The sequence below is a fragment of the Panthera tigris genome, chromosome B1 (genome assembly GCF_018350195.1).
Source record: "Panthera tigris isolate Pti1 chromosome B1, P.tigris_Pti1_mat1.1, whole genome shotgun sequence".
NCBI lineage: Eukaryota > Metazoa > Chordata > Mammalia > Carnivora > Felidae > Panthera > Panthera tigris.
Window position 1 is genome coordinate 166,853,657 of NC_056663.1, and position 18,393 is coordinate 166,872,049.

General features: G+C 35.7%; 1 protein-coding gene across 3 annotated transcripts in view; it reads left to right on the forward strand.

The window, feature by feature from the left end:
• YIPF7 (Yip1 domain family member 7) overlaps positions 1 to 17,379 on the forward strand; it is a 46,249-nt gene extending 28,870 nt beyond the window's left edge. For all 3 annotated transcript variants that reach the window (XM_042984607.1, XM_042984606.1, XM_007075921.3), the window contains 4 exons: positions 1,474 to 1,634; positions 9,184 to 9,329; positions 13,670 to 13,851; positions 16,982 to 17,379. In XM_042984607.1, coding sequence (XP_042840541.1) covers positions 1,474 to 1,634; positions 9,184 to 9,329; positions 13,670 to 13,851; positions 16,982 to 17,144 — 652 coding nt within the window. In that variant the 3' untranslated portion in view covers positions 17,145 to 17,379. The remainder of the gene's footprint in view (positions 1 to 1,473; positions 1,635 to 9,183; positions 9,330 to 13,669; positions 13,852 to 16,981) is intronic.
• Positions 17,380 to 18,393: the final 1,014 nt, after the last annotated feature.

The window sequence follows — 18,393 nt, forward strand, 5'->3', positions numbered from 1 at the left end:
GGCAGAGAGAGAGGGAGAGAGAATCCCAAACAGGCTCCATGTGGACACAGCACGGATCTCACAAACCGTGAGATAATGACCTGAGCCAAAATCAGTCGCTGCTTAACCCACTGAGCCAGCCGGGCACCCCTTTGCCAGTAATTTTGATAGTGCATCTATTTTGGTGAGAAAAGAAAAAAAAAAAGATTAAGAATATGCCTCATGGCTAAGTGAACAGTAGTAACAGTAATCAACATATGCCGTTGGGGATTTGAGAAGTATTGCACGAGGTCCTGGCCCTAAGGAGCTTACAGCTGAGTTAACGAATGATTAAATGCATGTATCTTTATTTTGGCAGCTTTTTTTTTTTTTCCCCCAGAGAAGGTTATTTTCTCTGTCAGGCTTACTCGTATAAGGAAAGTTAAATATGTTATTCTTAGACTTCATATTAAGATTAATGTTGGAAGGAAAGTACCAAAATCCATTCTGTAAATATTTTAACACAAAGAGATCAGGGAGCTGCAAAGTTCAGAATCCTGGGCTGTATTTTTAGCTTAACCTAAGGGGCTCTGATGAAAGAAACTTAAACATGTTAATAAGGACAGCTCCTTATGTGTCTCCTCCTTCCTTCAGGTAAAAACAATTTTAAATGATCAAATAACCTCATATAACTCTTTTTCCCTTCCTTCTTTTCTCTAGCTCTAGTAAGTTATGTACTAAGAGCATTGTTTTCCAACTTTCTCATACAAATGGTGAAATAAAAAACAAAAGCATGGTCAAAGAAGTATTGAAACATGATGTTTCAACAAAACTAAATTGCACATTTGGAAAGAAGGACATTAACCCAGCCATAGAATCCTTTTAGTGAGTTATTCAAAGATAATTCAGTTGGCAGTAATTGTCTGGCAATGGCCAGAGCTAGAAAGTCAGTTTATACATTTGTTTTTTCATATGAATTGACTATACCATTACAATTGTGAATTTTACCCATTGCTTCCACAGATTTGTAGGAAATGTCATGTTTGGTGATTGCCCCTGAACAAAGTGAAAAAACAACATCGTATCAATGGGCAGAGATGCTGGGACAGTTTCATTTAGGAGTCCAACACCAGCAGTGCTGCTGTGTGACCATGGACAAGTCCTTCAGTCTCCATGAACCTCTATTTCTTTACCTGTAAAATGGGATTAAAGTTACAATTTCTACCTTACAGAGTATTAATTGTGTGGGAAAATGTGAGGGAAAGTGTCCAGCACTTGTACATAATCAATACATATTAGTTGGTATGGGGATCTTTCTTCTAGAACCTTCTCACGACCAGTTACTTCATTTGTTTTTATTAAAGTTAAATTTTAAGCAAGTTCTGTCTTTCATGGGTAAGTACTCATAAAAATTAGGAGAACTCATAGAAGAAAAATTGTAGCTTCCTTCAGTGATTTGTCATGATACCCTCTCTGTATATATATGTATATAAATCAATATTCTCCTTTCTCTAGACAGCAAGCCAGTGAGCAACTCCAGGCTGCCTTTTTCCCACAAGAGATGCTCATGTCATCAGGTTACGAGGGACAATTTTTTCAGCCAGCATCCAACCCGGATTATTATTCACAATCTTCTTACATTGACAGTTTTGATGAAGAGCCTCCTTTGCTAGAAGATAAGTTAAGGGAATGCTATTAATGTGTGTACAGCTAGAAGAATAATAGCAATAATCAGCACATAATGTGCACTGTCAGCATGCTGTATACCGTGTTTTATGTGTGATTATCCCATGTTTAAACAAGAGTCTGCCAAACAAAGGTGCTTAAACCGTTGGAAGTTTGTCTCGTGTGTGTGTGGAGGGGAGGTGAACTGGAAGTAGATCTGTACTATTGCCACACTATTACTGCTGTTATTAAATGTTTCTTCAGTGTGTTAGAGTGCAGACTCCCTTACCATGTGTAGACAATAGTGAACATGTCTTTTAGCAGAGTGGTTATAGCAATGACCCTTTTTAGCCCAGTTAACTTGTATCTTCTGCTATGATGCCTGGGAGCCAAGGGGGTAGTTTCTCAATATTCTTTTATTGTCATGGATACAACCCATTTTTCTTCTTTCCTGGGTCATATGAGTCCCCTCATCTCAGCTAGGTATGGCTAAGTGGGGAGGAATAGGATTCCAGTAAGTAACACTGTTGGTGGCAGGAAACCAGTGGACCCTTGCAGTTGAAGGTCTCAGGGATCTCAAGGGATGTTCCAACCATTGATTTTTTTTTTTTTTTTTTTTTTTTGGTTCAGCCACACTACATCTGCTGCTTTTGCTCTTGAAGAAAATCAACATATGCTAGAAGCATAGAGGCTAGAAAACTAAAACTCAAGTAGATTTAAATTTAACCACAGGGAAATACTAATAGGTTAACTATTATGCTCTAACCCCTTTATATGTAGTCAAGTGAAAAGGGATAGATTAAAATTCCCAATATTTTACATCAAAAGATAAGTGTTTGTCTTGTATAAACACAGCCAACCACTTGGCATTAAAGCATTCCCTCTTTGTCTTCAAAATTCATAAAGGGTGAAAGATTTAAACCACTTAGAAAAGCATAGAGGCGCATAGGTGGCTCAGTCAGTTGGGCATCCGACTTCCACTCAGGTCATGGTCTCGTGGTGCATGGGTTCAGGCCCTGCGTTGGGCTCTATGCTGACAGCTCAGAACCTGGAGCCTGCTTTAGATTATGTTTCTCCCTCTCTCTCTGCCCCTACCCCACTCGCCTCTGTCTCTCTCTCTCAAAGTTAAACATTAAAATAAGAAGTTTTAAAAGAAAAGCACAGAAAATTATGTAATAGTTTTGTTGGCTCTTTAGAAGCCAGTTAGATTTGGGAATCAGTTATGTTTAACCAATTCATTCTAGTTTGCCTCTGAAATAGTAATCAACACATGAAAGTTATAAGCTATCCTCATTACACATTTTCCTTGATTCCGCCAACATATCTACTTTAAAAAAAAACTATCAGTTGTGTTGTTATAAAAGTTATCTATATTCAACATAGAAATTTAAAAAATACAGAAACATATGAATAAAATTATGAGAACCACCTAAAATTTTGTCTCTATGACATAACTACCATTAATGATTTGATGTATTTTCTTCCAGCCTTTATTCTATTTTTCTGAGTGTGTGTGTGTGTATAAAATGCATTTATGTATGGGGTGCCTGGATGGCTCAGTCACTAAAGCGTCCAACTTCAGCTGAGGTCATGATCTCACGGCTTGTGAGTTCGAGCCCGGCATTGGGCTCTGTGCTGACAGCTCAGAACCTGGAGCCTGCTTCGGATTCTGTGTCTCCCTCTCTGTCTGCCCCTCATCGGTTTGCATTCTGTCTCTCTCTCAAAAATAAATAAACATTAAAAAAAGTACAAAACTTTATAGCCATTGTATGATCTAACTTCCATTTTTGAGTATTCATAAATACATATTCAAAAATATAGCATTTCACTTTAAGCATATATACTTAAATATATACATACATACGTAAAATATTTACATATATGCATTTTAATTTTTTTTAATGTTTCATTTATTCTTAGAGAGAGAGAGAGAGAGAGAGAAAGCACAAGTGGGGAAGGGCAGAGCGAGACACAGGGCTTCAAGTGGGGAAGGGTTCAGAGCCTGACACAGGGCTTGAACTCACAAACCGCAAGTTTATAACCTGAGCCAAAGTCGGACACTTAACTGGCTGAGCCACCCAGGTGCCCCATAAAGTTTTGTACTTTTTAAAGTTATCTTATATCAAAAGCATTTCTCTACATGCATTCTTTAAAGTCATTGAATATTACTTCAAAATATGATTTAGAATGGCTTAATAATATTTTGTCGTATAAAAGTACTATAATTTAAACTCACCTAAAGGTTGCTCATTATAGTAAGTAAGGCTTTGTTGAACACCATAGTGAACAACTTTGACCTCTACAGAGTTGTCCTTGGATTGGTTCCGTAACTGGGATTACTGGATCAAAAGGTACTTACATTGTCAAACTGATCTAGAAAAAGGATGACCTACTACACCATCATCATAGAACATGAGATGTCTTAGTTAATTTGATGGGCAAAAAGGAGTGCTTTGTAGTTCTTGGTTACTAGAAATGTTAGACATGTTTTTCCATGTTTATTGACTGTTCTTCCTGTTTTTCATGTTGTCAGATTTCTTATTGGAATCTTAAGATTTTTCCTTTCCTTGTTTATTTATAGGGATATTTGCATGTTTTTATTATTTTTATTTTTTTATTATTTAAAAACATTTTTTAACATTTACTTTTGAGACAGAGTGAGACCCAGCACGAGTGGGGGGAGGGGCAGAGAGAGGCGGGGTGCCAGGGGAGACACAGAATCCAAGGCAGGCTCCAGGCTCTGAGCTGTCAGCACAGAGCCCTAAGCGGGGCTCAAACTCACGGACTGCAAGATCATGACCTGAACCAAAGTTGGATGCTTAACTGACTGAGCCACCCAGGTGCCCCTAGGGATATTTGTATGTTAAGGATACTTAATGATTGCCTGGAATATGTGTTGCAAACATTTTTTTTTTTCCTAGATGGTGTTTGCCATCTAATTTGCTAATAGGAAATTAAAGCATATTGGAATTTTAATATTTATGTTTTCAAGTCCACAATATTTTTCTTGGTAAATTTTCTTTCTGATTGCTCTTTTGTTTATAATGTATTTCTCCAGCTCTGAGTACTGTTTATATCCTCTTGTATATTCTTAAATTTTTTAATGATCTTTTTTGTTTTGCACCTAAATTTTTGATTCAATAAAAATTATTTTATGTTTGTATGTGAAGTAGGATTCAGCCTTATTTTTTCTTTAATGATTAACCAATTTTTCCTGTAACATTCATTGAAAATAATCTTTTCTACTTGTCTAAATGTATCTATTGTGGTATTCTAAACTCTAATACATCCTTCCTTTATGTCTTCTCAAATTAAAATAGGAAATACCCTAGATTTCCCCTCCCACCTTATGCAGCTTAGAGAAAATTCTTAGATTTTTTTTTTCTTTTTGTGATTATCCCCACCGAATTGCTAGGGTATTAGAAGAGATTGCACCTAATATAATTCGGCATTTTGAATCTGTGAAATTTCTAGACTCTGATTCAATATGTTCCTCAGGCTGGGTGACTGAAAGCTTTCAGCTTCATCTGTCTCAAAGATATGTAAACACCGTAGGCAGGGTTTCTAGGATAAGGTGATAAATGGTGTTCGCTAGTTTTTATTGAGCATACACCAAAACAGCCTATCACATTATGAAGCTATAATAATTAACAACCCTTGCACAAAATATGTTATTTGAAAATGTGCTTGTTTATTCCTTAAATACTTTGTTATCTAAAAGACTCATTTGGTGGTTTTATGTAAGAATGATAACTTTTGCAATTTGATAATGTACAATCAATATGTTAACAAATGTATCTCGAAGAATAATAGTCAATTCAAGTCTGTCAAACCAGAAGAATTACTGTGATATTCGGTACTTATATATGTAGCACAGCCTGATGTTTATATTTGAAAGGCCAGTGCCACAATTTGCATAGAAAACAAAGATATTAATTCATTTTTATAGCATATATATCATATACTTTACTACCACTAGATGACAGCAAAACAATAAACTTTACATTCAAATTTCACAACAGCTTCATCTTTTATCTGTATAACAAGGTATTATATTAGGATATCTACAATTAATAAATACTTATAATCTCATTTGCATACATTGTAATAAATTTGGAAACAAAATGTTATGGGGAAACAAAATGTTATATTTTGGTAGAAAACACATAAACTCTTTTTTGGTATGACAGAATGTAGCAGGTCTTATGTTCATTCACTGGTTAATGACTCGATGTTGCAACATGTGCAGAAGTTAATTATGCCATAAAATAAATGTCTAAAATCAGTAATAATGTCTCATAGAGCATTTTTCATCGGAGTTTCCTCAGGAATAATTGTTATGCTTTTTGAGGAAAAAAAGGTATTTTGAATTAAAGGGCACTTTGTTGTAAATACTGAAAACATATTGCTAACATAAATGTCTTAATTGAAAATATAGTTTGAAAACAACATAAGGCTTAGATGAAATTAATTTAAACTATAATATTTCTCAAATTTTAAAATCTGCTAATTTAAAAAATCATAGTAGACATTCTAACCTCATTTTAAGCTCATCTTCTCCAAAGTGTATGTTCATTAAGAAATATATAAATAACAGTGTGATAATAAAAAGGATGCAACATGGAAGTTGAAATGCACGTGATTTACTCACCATTAACCAGTCAAATTCTTTTCAAACTAGGGATAGCAACTGTCAACCTGTCAAATGAGTGAAAAAATATCCTTACTATCCCAGTGTAGACCAATGTCTGGCCAACCTTTTGAAAATGTCTAGGTCCCTGTTAGAGCAAGACCCCTCTTATGTCATGGAAGTTATTAAAAGTCCATCTGGTATTCTGTGTATAGAATGTCAGATATGCAAGATGTTAGGTGTTATGTGCTGCTGTAAAAGAAGTTGAACTATGCCCTATATGTGATCAAAGACAGTTACTAAATCCTAGGAAGGGAAGTTGAATGCCATGTACAGATGATTTAGGGAGAGAATCCTTCATATGGGAGAATTGAGCTTAATTAAAAAAAAAATACAGCTATTATGAAATGGGATGCACATTGAGAAATATAGCTATATTATTAAAAATAAAGGTTTTTTTTTTTGCTTTTGTTTTTTGTTTGTTTGTTTTGTATGTGGTATGTGTGTGTGGGCAGGCATGTGCACTTGCCTTTATACCAGTCTCTTCCTATTTTTCCCACCCTCAGCCCCTAGCAACCACTTTTCTACTCTGTTTCTATGCATTTGACTTCTTTTCTCCTTGATTTTAGAATCCACATATAAGTGATTCTGTACAGTATTTGTCTTTGTCATAATGCCCTCAAGGCCCATCTATGTTGTTGCAAATGGCAGGGTTTCCTTCTTTCTCATAAATGAATATTCCGTTGTATGTATGTATCACGTATGATCATATGTATGATAGATCTATCCATTCATCCATTGACACACACTTAGATTGTGTCCATATCTTGGGTATTGTGAAAAATGTTGCATTGATCATGGGAGCGTAGATCTCTTTGAGATACTGTTACCATTGCCTTTGGATATATATCCAGAAGTGGGATTGCTGGATCAAATAGTAGTTCTTTTTTTTTTTTTTTTTTTTTTTTTTTTTTTTTTCTTTTTTCTTTTTTCTTTGTTTAAACTGGCCAGGTTCAGTGTTCAGGTCATAGCCTCTCTCTGCCATGCATTGCTGCCCTGGGGATGTATTCACTGGGCTCCTTGCTGTAGCCACTGTCTCCAGGAGCCTGTGCCCTCCAGTTGTAGGTAGACCTGTGGCCAGCCTGGCCTGGTGAGCAGCCACAGTGGGAGCAGTGGAAACGCCAGAGCCCTATTTTCTTTTCTTTTTTTTTTTTTTTTTATTTTTGAGGAACCTCCATACTGTTTTCCACAGTGGCTGCATGAATCTACATTCCCACCTACAATGCAGAAGGGTTCCCTTTTCCCCACATCCTCACAAACACTTGTTACTTCTAATCTTTCTGATAATAGCATTCTATTATCAAATAGATAATAGGTGTTAGGTGATACCTTTTTGTGGCTTTAATTTGAATTTCCCTGGTGGTTAGTGATATTGAGCACCTTGTCATGTACCTGTTGGCCATTTGCATGCATGTCCTCTTAGGAAAAATGTCTATTCAGATCCTCTGCCAAGTTTTTAATTAGATTGCTTGTTTTAGGGAAGAAAGCATGGGGTCTTGAGTCAGATTCTTCAGTGTTAAAACCTAGATTTCTGTTACTAGCTCTGTGGCTTTGGACAAATTACTTAATATTTCAAAACCTCAGCTACCTGATGCACAAAATAGGAATAAAATAATAGTACTAGCTTCATTACATGTCTGAGAGACCAATGCGTACATATCTTGTACAGCTCACAGCAAAATTCAGTGAAAGCATTCAATAAAAAAAAAAACAACAACACATTTAACTCTTTTTAGTTGAAATGCATGTTCTTTACTGTATTTTATTTCTAGTTTTTCTGGGTCTCTGCCTTACTCTTATTTAAATTTATAATGATACAAGCAGGGTAACCAGCTTGATTATTGGTTCTTAAATAGTAAAGTCATGTTCTCCTTTTTTAATGTTTTGTTTTTTTCTACTCAGGATACATCTTAAAGTTTATAGAGGTGATGAGAAAAGAAACTAATGTGGTGTAAATATTTATTTCTGTATTCAGTGAATGTCGAATGGCTGGGTGGATTTATTATTTTTGTTTGTTTGTTTGTTTTTTAAGTAAAAATGATGTAAGAGAATCAGGATCTAGCAGAAGGGTCTGTGACGTGGCAGTCAGAATTACTTGAAAACAAGGTATTGGGGAAAAATAGATATTTCTAAATGAGTTTGGACTTATGGACACTGAGCCCCACAGATTTTGGATATTTTATTCTACCACCACCACTCATAAAAGGGAAAGGTTAACTTGTCTCAAGAATTTAATCTGTGAGTACATAAACTCAACCACAATAGCACTGACCGTATTAAAATATGGGTGCAAGAAGGAGTCATTCCACTTTCTCCTCTGTGGAGTTTTAGGCAGTTAGTGTAGAATTACTCTTCTCATTAGGCGGGGTGGAAGTAAAATCCCAGATCTGGGCTAAATATCTTTAGTTTAGATAATGCTGCTAATTGAAAAATTATACCATGTTTGGTATAAGCATGATATGATTTCAGAAGTATTATCAAGGGAAAATAGGGAAAAAGGAAATATGTAAATAGGCAATAGAATAGGACCTTTGGTCTGTTAGCTACCATTTTATTTTTTTTTTACTGTAGAACATCTGTTTCGCAATTTTCAGACTTTAAGCTTATATTTAGTGCATAAGGCAGGGAAATTTTTTCTGTGATGTAATTATTTATCTAAAATATATCTTTTAACTCATTGGGAACAAAAAAATCTTTTTTTTGTTATTTTTGTTTTTGAATTACTATATATGACATAGAACTTTAGATTTTGAAAATACAACGATCAGATTAAAGTGCTAAGTAAATTAACCAGATATGTTAAATTTAATTAAATAATATTATTCATATTTATAAAATGTTATAGTACCTCTTTTTTTTTCTTTTTGCAGAACTTGGAATTAATTTTAATCACATATGGCAAAAAACTTTGACCGTGTTAAACCCACTGAAGCCAGCAGATGGCAGCATTATGAATGAAACGGACCTCACTGGGCCCATCCTGTTTTGTGTCACTCTGGGAGCCACCTTGCTTCTGGTAATAGACAGCAGCAAGCACCAGATTTTAATGTGTGCCCTTCCAAATGTTGTTTTTGAAGAAGTCTTTGTTAATACAGAAGAAAATGTGTTACTTTTTAAAGTGCAAATTGTTTAATTCATCACTACTTTTTTTTTTTTTTTTTTTTTTGGTGAGAGAGATGTAGTTAATTGAATCATAGTGACAAAGTAAAACTACCCTCAAATATTACAACAGATAACATATAAATGTAAGCAGAATTTCAAAACTCAAATCATTGAGCAAACTTTCAACAAAGCAAGAGATCCTTTATGACTTTCTTGTTACTAAGATTGCCAATCTGAAAACGTTGAAGGAACACATGGATTTGGGAAATACAGGCCCAAATTTTATTTCTTGTTTTCTGTGACATTTCTGTTGTGACACCACAGAGATCCCTTCTCTTTGCTCATAATTTTCTTCGCTGGGGTGTATCTCTAGATTTCAAATAGTCTGTGAGGTATGAGATGAGTCTCCTTGTTTCGGGTTAGGTTATTATGGATATATTAACTTGCAATGATAACCAATAATTTGTTTATTCAATCTGTATATTTCTTTATTATTTTGGTTTTCTGCTTTTTATGAAGGCATTTTTCTCCCCTGACTTTACCATTTGTCTTATGTATCGGCTTTCATTCTTTAAATCTGGGAGTGATGAAATTGAGTCACCAGAGAAGTAAAGAAAAACGTATTTCCACCTAAATTAAGTTTAGAAGCCATTCTAGCTGATAATTTAGAAAAATGTTTCATTTAAAAAAAAGGGAAGAAAAAGAGAAAATGAGAAAAGGCCTATGATTTTAAACAAAGAAGGTAATGACCATAAGTTAAAAAAAGGATGAAAAAGATAGTCATGCCAGTCTGAAAAATATAGTTTCATTAAGGAGCAAAGAGATAAACTTGGCAGGAGAAAGAATACAGGAAATTAAAGATTCTGGGGAAAGCCCTTAAAATAACGATTTAGTCCACTTCTCCCTCTTACAGCTATCCACTTTCCATAATTGGTTTTCCTCACTGTAGCCACAGTTCTCAAAAGTAGATGTAAAATATATTTGCAACTAAATAAATTTTTACTTTTTATTTATTAATTGACTTTATACCAATCAAAATACTGATAGAAATCTAGTTTCTAGATTTCTAGAATGACACATGACGATGTGGTCACATCATATTTATCCAATATGCTAGTATTTACTGATAGCATCTTATTTCTTCCTTTGAACTACAGCAGCTGAAAGTACTCAAGTACTCTGGAAATCAAACACTAGATCAGCTAGAGTTTTAATTAAGTCTCCAACTTCCCTTCCATCTTTGTCACAGTAATTTGATAATCTTAGCTACGCTAGGTAAGACTACATCAATTAATCAAACAGTCAGAAACAATCCATTTAATATATTAACCCATATTTTCTTTTTCAAGTGATTTATAATATAACAGCTGTTTGTTTTCCTGTAGAAAATATTACCGTTACCATCCCTCAAAGGAAAGCATTAATTCCATTAAGATCTTTTTGGGGTGCATAATATTAATTAGAATTATTTAAATATCCTCTTTTTTGTTTTGTTTTGTTTTAAGTACAGAGCAATATAGGCAAAGAACTCAACTGGAAGTGAGAAAATTGGATCTACCCCTAACTTAGCCTCTAGGTATGATCTTGAACCTTTTGTTCCCTATTTCTAGGCCTTCCTTTCTTCATTTTGAAGGTGAAAAAGGTTTATAAAATATTTCTTAAGGTTCCATTCAGTTCTAAAATTTCGGGAGAATATGTGAAAATGCATATTTCTGAAACTTTTAGGCAGACATTATCATTTTAATTTTACCATTAGATGTGTTTACTTCAGAACTGGTTCTGATACATGTAGAACCATAATGACCAACAACAACAAAAAATTACCCAAGTGTATATTAATGAAGTCAGATTTCACTCAGAATCCATTTGAGGCTAAGCTAACCCTGCCCTGGATATTTAGTGTTAAAATGTAAAGGAGAATTTTGTGGGCTGGTATATGCATTGTACTAGAGAAAGCAAAACTAAATCCAAAGCAATATTCCACTTGTTCATTCATGGTCACATACTTATCACTTTTATAATGTATGTGGACCTAAGGCATGACACAGTATCTTTTGTGGACTTTCTTCATGTAGAAGGAGGCAAACCAAAAAAGACAGCTTCAAATAGTTATTATAAACTTAGTTTTACTTATTCTTCCTCTCAAAACTATTTTCACCCCCCAAACAAGGAAGATGAGTGGCTCATCTATGGCTACATTTAATTTTTCTGGTAGGTCTAACAGTATGATCTAGAAAAGGAACATGCATGACCAATGTAAAAGCATAATCAGAAGAAAAGTATTCCAAATCAAGATATAGTAATGAGGGTGGAAAAGGAGGACCTGAAAAGTTTTGAGGTTAAAAATAAAGGGAACATTTATTTTCCATTTCAGTTACAAGCCCTTTTTAGAGTTTGAAACAAATCTAAAAAATGACAGTGGCCCCTGCCAAATGGAATTACAGCTTAAATTGGATAAACTAACAGGAAAAGAGATGAAGAGAGAAGTCAGCAATTGATATCCAAAGGGGCAATTTTACTATCGATTAGTTTTATCCACCTTCTATTCACCACCCCCCCCCACCATTTATAAAACTTCTTGGGGTCAGGAAGGTATACCTCTTGTTCTTTGGATGTGGGGAAGTTGCCTTTCACCATTACAACTTTCCCTACCTCAGAGCTATCTAATCCAATCAAAATATTAAGTAGAATCTTTCTCTAATACATGAAAGTGATTTGAAATTGTCACTATTTTCCAAGTGAAGCAAAATCACCCAATAGAGCAATGCATAACTGATGGGGTTCTTTAAACATGTCTGCTAGCATTATTAGCATTATTTCACAAAAGAGCCGAAAACACAAAAGGTCCTCAGTAAGAACTTATTACAGCTAATGCAAGAGAGAATTCTGCAAACATAGCCCCAGGGACATTTTGTGAAAGGACTTACTTGGTAGTGACCAATCTCCCCAACTGTGCTGAGGAAGAAGAACTCAAAATCGCTAGATAGTTTTGAACATTAATATGGTCATAACACTGTCCACTAATTAATTATGAAGTAAATACCTTTTTACTCTGTAAGACATAAAGACTTTATAGATAACAGCCATGGAGAAGAAAACATGACATCTAAAAAGCTCACTCTCTGAACTTACCAGATCCTTCATTGTTTTGCATAATTCCCACGAAAACCAGAGTCAGTCTATTTAATATTTATCTAGAATTTCTAACCAGCTTAATGTAAATATAAAAATTAAATGTGTTTCTTTCCTGGAGTTTTGGCATCCTCAGGTAGCCAACATTAAAATATCCCCTGTTGAATCAGTAGGAGACTGTGACTTTCCCTGGGTGAGTTTAATGGGAATATTTCTGCCCCCAGTCCATAGTGCCTTGTGGGAGATGGCTGTTTTTATGAGTCCTCAGAAAAATCAGTGTTGTATCCTGAACACTACTTTCTTTAACAGTACGTAATTTATGATTCATTGTCAGTTGGTTTAACAAACCAGCTTCTCATGAAGTATGGTCAGTTAAACTGGTAATAGGCCTTATGAAAACAAAGGATTCTGTGGTCAAATAAGTTTGGGATATGCTAGGTTAAATACGGTTAAGCAAGTCCCATTATTTTAAGACTTGTTAGAGCTCCTATAGATGTCCAGGATCTACTTTCAGAGCCAGACTTCCTAGGTTCAAAGCCAACTTGTACCACTTAACATCATTTTACTTTGGGCAAGTTACATTACTTTGGTGCATCTTAGTTTCCTCATGTGTAAAATGAGTGTAATATGGTACCTATCTCATAAAGTTGTTGTAAGAATTAAATAAGCTACTAGACATGATATGCTTAGAATAGGTCCTAACATAGTAAATCCTATAGATATTAGCTGACATTAATAATTTGCCTTGTAAAATCTTCAGGACTAAATTGGATTTTTTCATTAATTTATTCATTCATTTAATTATTCAACAAATAGGGGGAGAAAATATATTCTTACTTATGTCTGGTACTTCTAATAGGTGATCTATGATTTAAAAAAACAACTAGGAATTTTTCATCTTCTCTGTGGCATGCTTATGCCTCCCCAAGTATAGTCAGGGATGTTTGTTTTCAGGACCTGAATTCTTATGACAGCCACCGTTTTCTTCTGGAACTCCCAGTCTCCGATGACATGGAACAGTGTTGAACTGACTGATTCTAAAATGCTCTCTGCTTTGCTGATATTCCAATTTCCACCAGATGTTCCTTGTGTGTTCTAATGGTTTTCTTCCCATCCTTTCAGGCAGGAAAAGTTCAGTTTGGTTATGTGTATGGCATGAGTGCCATAGGTTGCCTAGGGATTCACACCTTACTGAACTTGATGAGCTCTTCAGGGGCGTCTTACGGCTGCGTGGCAAGTGTACTGGGTTACTGCCTGCTCCCCATGGTCATCCTGTCCAGCTGCGCTATCTTCTTTTCACTGCAGTAAGTGCCTGTGTGTGCTGACTGCCCCCACGTGCACAGTCATCTGTGAAGCTTGCCACACCAGTGGAACAGTTAACCTCTTTCGGATCTTTCTGGTAGTGCAATGGAGGAAACTATTAATGGCTACAGACAGACCCAGGAAAGTAGGTCAGTTTGGGCTCAGGCACTTCCTATTTGGATGATTTAAATAATAAATTCAACCAAGTTATCTTTGAAACTGGCACTTTGTAAGTTGTCACATTCTTCAATATGAACTATTGTCCGGGGTGCTCTAACAACTGCAGGAAATTCACTTGTTTGATTTTGGAAGAGTGAGTGCCTGGTGAACACTGACAAATTGCTTCAGTTCCCAAGCACTCTGCCTTCTAGGGAGGAAGCAACTGTTCTTTCTCAGCTGAGCTCCTTGCAGTGGAAAATTCCCAGGAACCCTGATGAGGATATTTATGCTAGAGAACTTTATAGCATATATGTTCAGCCAATAGATTTTTTCTTTTTTTACTTCCTGGGCAGATAGTATTTGCAATTCAAAACTATTAATGAGGATCCAGTAGGTATTTTTCTTTTGGGCACTTTCCCAGGGGATAGCACATCACTACCACTGGTTGGGGAGAGCAAGTAATTACATAGTCCTTTGTCCCCTACATGCCCTGAACCCAATAAATGTTTGCCATCAGTGCTCATTCTTCCATATCCAAAGGAGGCACAATTTGCATTTTTTTCTTGGATGATGCACATTTTAGGTTATTAACACTATATTGGATAGTATATTACATGAAGAATTTACCAATGCCAAAGGTAGGCATTTTAGGAGAGCATTTAATAATTTTGTTTAGGTATCTCATATAGTTTTTTTTTTCAGAACATTATTGAGAATGACTGAGTTGGAAATGTTTCTTTGTTTTAATATGGTTTTATTTTTAATTTTTGTCAATGTTTGTTTTTGAGAGAGAGAGAGAGAGAGATGGGGTGCAAGCAGGGGAGGGGCAAGAGAGAGGAAGACACAGAATCTGAAGGAGGCTCCAGGCTCTGAACTGTCAGCACAGAGCCCGAACTCAGGAACCGCATGATTATGACCTGAGCTGAAGTCAGATGCTCAACTGACTGAGTCAACCAGGCGCCTCAATATGGTCTCATTAAAAATATATATATTTTTAATGCTGATTTATTTTTGAGAGAGAGAGAGAGACAGAGAGAGACAGAGTGTGAGTGGGGGAGTGGCAGAGAGAGAGGGAGACACAGAATCCAAAGCAGGCTCCAGGCTCCACGCTATCAGTGCAGAGCCTGATGTGGAGCTTGAACCCATGAACCGTGCATGACCTGAGCCGAAGTTGGATGCTTAACCAACTGAGCCACCCAGCCTCTCCAATATGGTTTAATTTTTAAAGTGTCATTCTTGAGAATAGCTTAGAGCAAACAGTTTATCAGCAAGTATTCAACATTAAAGAAAGAAATGTAACAGAAAATGGACACCTTGAATGTGTAAATACAGTGTGAGTTACAGGTATACTTACTGAGTTTTATCCATGGAAAAATGCCACTTTTTGTATATCATGTTCTTTAGCAAGCTTTCCCATTTATTAAGTTGTTTGGTTTAGACAGTTGACAAGTTAATACAGAGTTTAGTCCTGCAACTTCTGTTCTGTTTAATGCTTTTACCAAAGAATGCTATGATGATATACCATTTAAAAAATTTAAGTTTAAAACATTATTTCCAGCAAAGTTGAGGTTTGGGGCATCTGACTCCAGATTATTAGGGGAAGAAAATAAAACTGAAATATTTGGATTTTGAGAATCATCAGAAGTCTGGACCTTTTTTCATTAGATTTTCATTCTGAATTATAAAGGACGATTTAGAAATCTTTTAAATTATATTAAAGGAGAGTAAACTCTCTGACCCCGAGGACTATTAAACTGAATTTTCCCTTTTGGGTATATTACTATATCACTCAAATCAATCATATATATAATTTTATACTTTTGTTCATAAACCTGTATATTAGATCAACCTATAAATTATTCCTAATAGATATTAATTAAACCAAGGGATATAATATTCATTCGAGAGCATTTTAAATGTTTTTGGTTTATTTATAATCTAAGGCATTATAAGCTACATTGTAGTTTTCACTTATTTTTCTCTGGTTCAGTTTTGAAACGTAAGTATTTTTGTCTTTCTTACAAATAGTAAACAAAATTCTCAACTTCAGAATACCAGGATCGAGTGAGACTGCAGTTCGATGGTGAAAGGAGCTATGTGCCAGTAGGAATTAGGAGATCTTGACCTAATGCCCATTTTACATGCAATTTTCCTCGTGTCACTTCACTCATCTAAAGCTGGGGACTAGAGATCTCCTGATCTTTCCTAGCTCTTATAGCTTATTTTTCTAAATAACGCATTCTGTTTTGCACATATGGAAAGAAATTCACTCTTTACTATCCACACCTCCTCTTTTATCCCCAAGGTGGCTAGACTTAGCCTTATTTGCCCATTTCTTCCTAAGGAGCCAATTGCCTCCACAGTTATTTTTGAAGATACCAACTTGAACAAATCCATTCCAATATTCTAAAAGACCCACAATACACCTACAAAAAGAATCTTCAGAGAAGAGGTGGGAGGCCACATACATATATGTGTTCTCTCCTTGAATTATGTCAGGCTTTGCTGTCTCAGATAGGAACCTGAGAAGTGGGCCCGGGAGCAGTGACCGGGCACCCTACTGGAGTGCAAATCCAGTTGTCTTTCTGCTCACACTGGGAATAAATTTGGGAAGAAAGTGTGGGAAAAGGAATCTGTAATTATAAAAGAATACCCTAAACATAATTTATATAAAAGGTTTTCAGGAACTCGGATTTGAATGTTGACAGATGAGAGTGACTGCAGGTGAATTTTTGTATTTCTATTAGTTTAAGCTTTACCAAAACACAAAATGTTTACCTCCGACGGGGAATTTGACTCACAGATTTTCAAGGTGGGCAAGGCCTTTGAGTTCATACAGTTCCTCACCCTCATTTTACAAATGGAGAAAGTAGTTATAAATATTGTACCAAGGACATTTCAGAAGCAGCTCTGATTCAATAATCTCTTTTTCCTCTTGACATAAGGTAATCATCTCTTTTGTCTTTGCTATAGGGGCACCTTTGGAACTGTGTTGGCACTGGTCATCATTGGCTGGTGTAGTCTCTCAGCTTCCAAAATCTTCATTTCAGCCTTGAACATGGAAGGACAGCAGCTTCTCATTGCCTACCCTTGTGCCTTACTTTATGGACTTTTTGCCCTCCTCACGGTTTTCTGAGTAGTATTTGAGATGATGTTTCAAGATTCTATTTGTTTCCTGTTCACATTATCCTGGAAATGTGTTAGCATTCATATTTGGTGATGTGATTTCTGCTTTATTACTATTGAGAGAATAATAAGCAAAGTGACAAAACAGCACTTAAGGATGGTGCTCTAATAACTTGTTTGGTTTGAATGATGTTTTTGCTTTTTGCGTTGATACATTAAAACATTTTAAAATACTTTAAAATAAAAGGGGATATTGTTGTTATGGATGGACCCTGCCTTTCTCAACGGATCTATTTTTAAGAAATTTTATGTACATAAAATCATTTAATGACTGCACAAAGCAAATCAATGGTGAGCCTTTTGAGAAACATTCACGACAATTCAAGCTATGTTCACATGGTGAAGGTCATACTGTCCAGTACCTTTGGAGAATTGCAGGGGAGGGTTATATAGGGTTTTATTTACCTGAGAACTCAAAGAACCTCCTGTTTTTCAATTCATTTACTGTAACAATTGTTTTTTGGTCCCATTTGAACAATCCACTAATTCACCACTTTTCAAGCCCTCACCTCCTTCTTTCTTGGTTTAGATGCCATGAAATTATATCATAATTTCTTTCTCTCATGTGTCCTCAGTAACCTTACCATTTGCTCTCTAAGTATATAAATGTGATGAGAGGAAATCCCACTTGTCTCACTTTAATTATATTTATATATCCTAAATGGCTCCACAGTTCTGCCTTTTGAATCCTACTACATTACCCTGCTGCATTTGTTTTTACACCTTCCGAGATGATTATATCACACCATTTCTTCACTGCTTACATCTCCAATACTCCTTCCTCGTTTCTCACTGTTGGTTGATGACCTTTCTTCACATTTTATTGAAAAATTAAAACATCCAGAAGAAAAGTGATGCATCTTCCTACCACCAGATCTAACAGCCTACATGCAGCTTTGCATATATATGTGTATATGTGTGTGTGTGTGTGTGTGTATGTACATACAGAGAGTGTGTACACACACACAAGCGTACTCTACATTCCCTCCTGACACAGTCTCCTCTCTTCACAGCCAGCCTTTCCACCTATGTAACTAACGTTTTCCTCTTGATCTGTTTAAATTCTGACTCCAATTCCAGTGTGTAGGGGTTTATCCCACTCCACCAAGCAATGTTCCAACACCAGCTGGAGCCTTCCAATTTGACTCAGTTCTGACACTATCCACCTGGTGAGAGTGTCACATCCCATGGGTTATAGG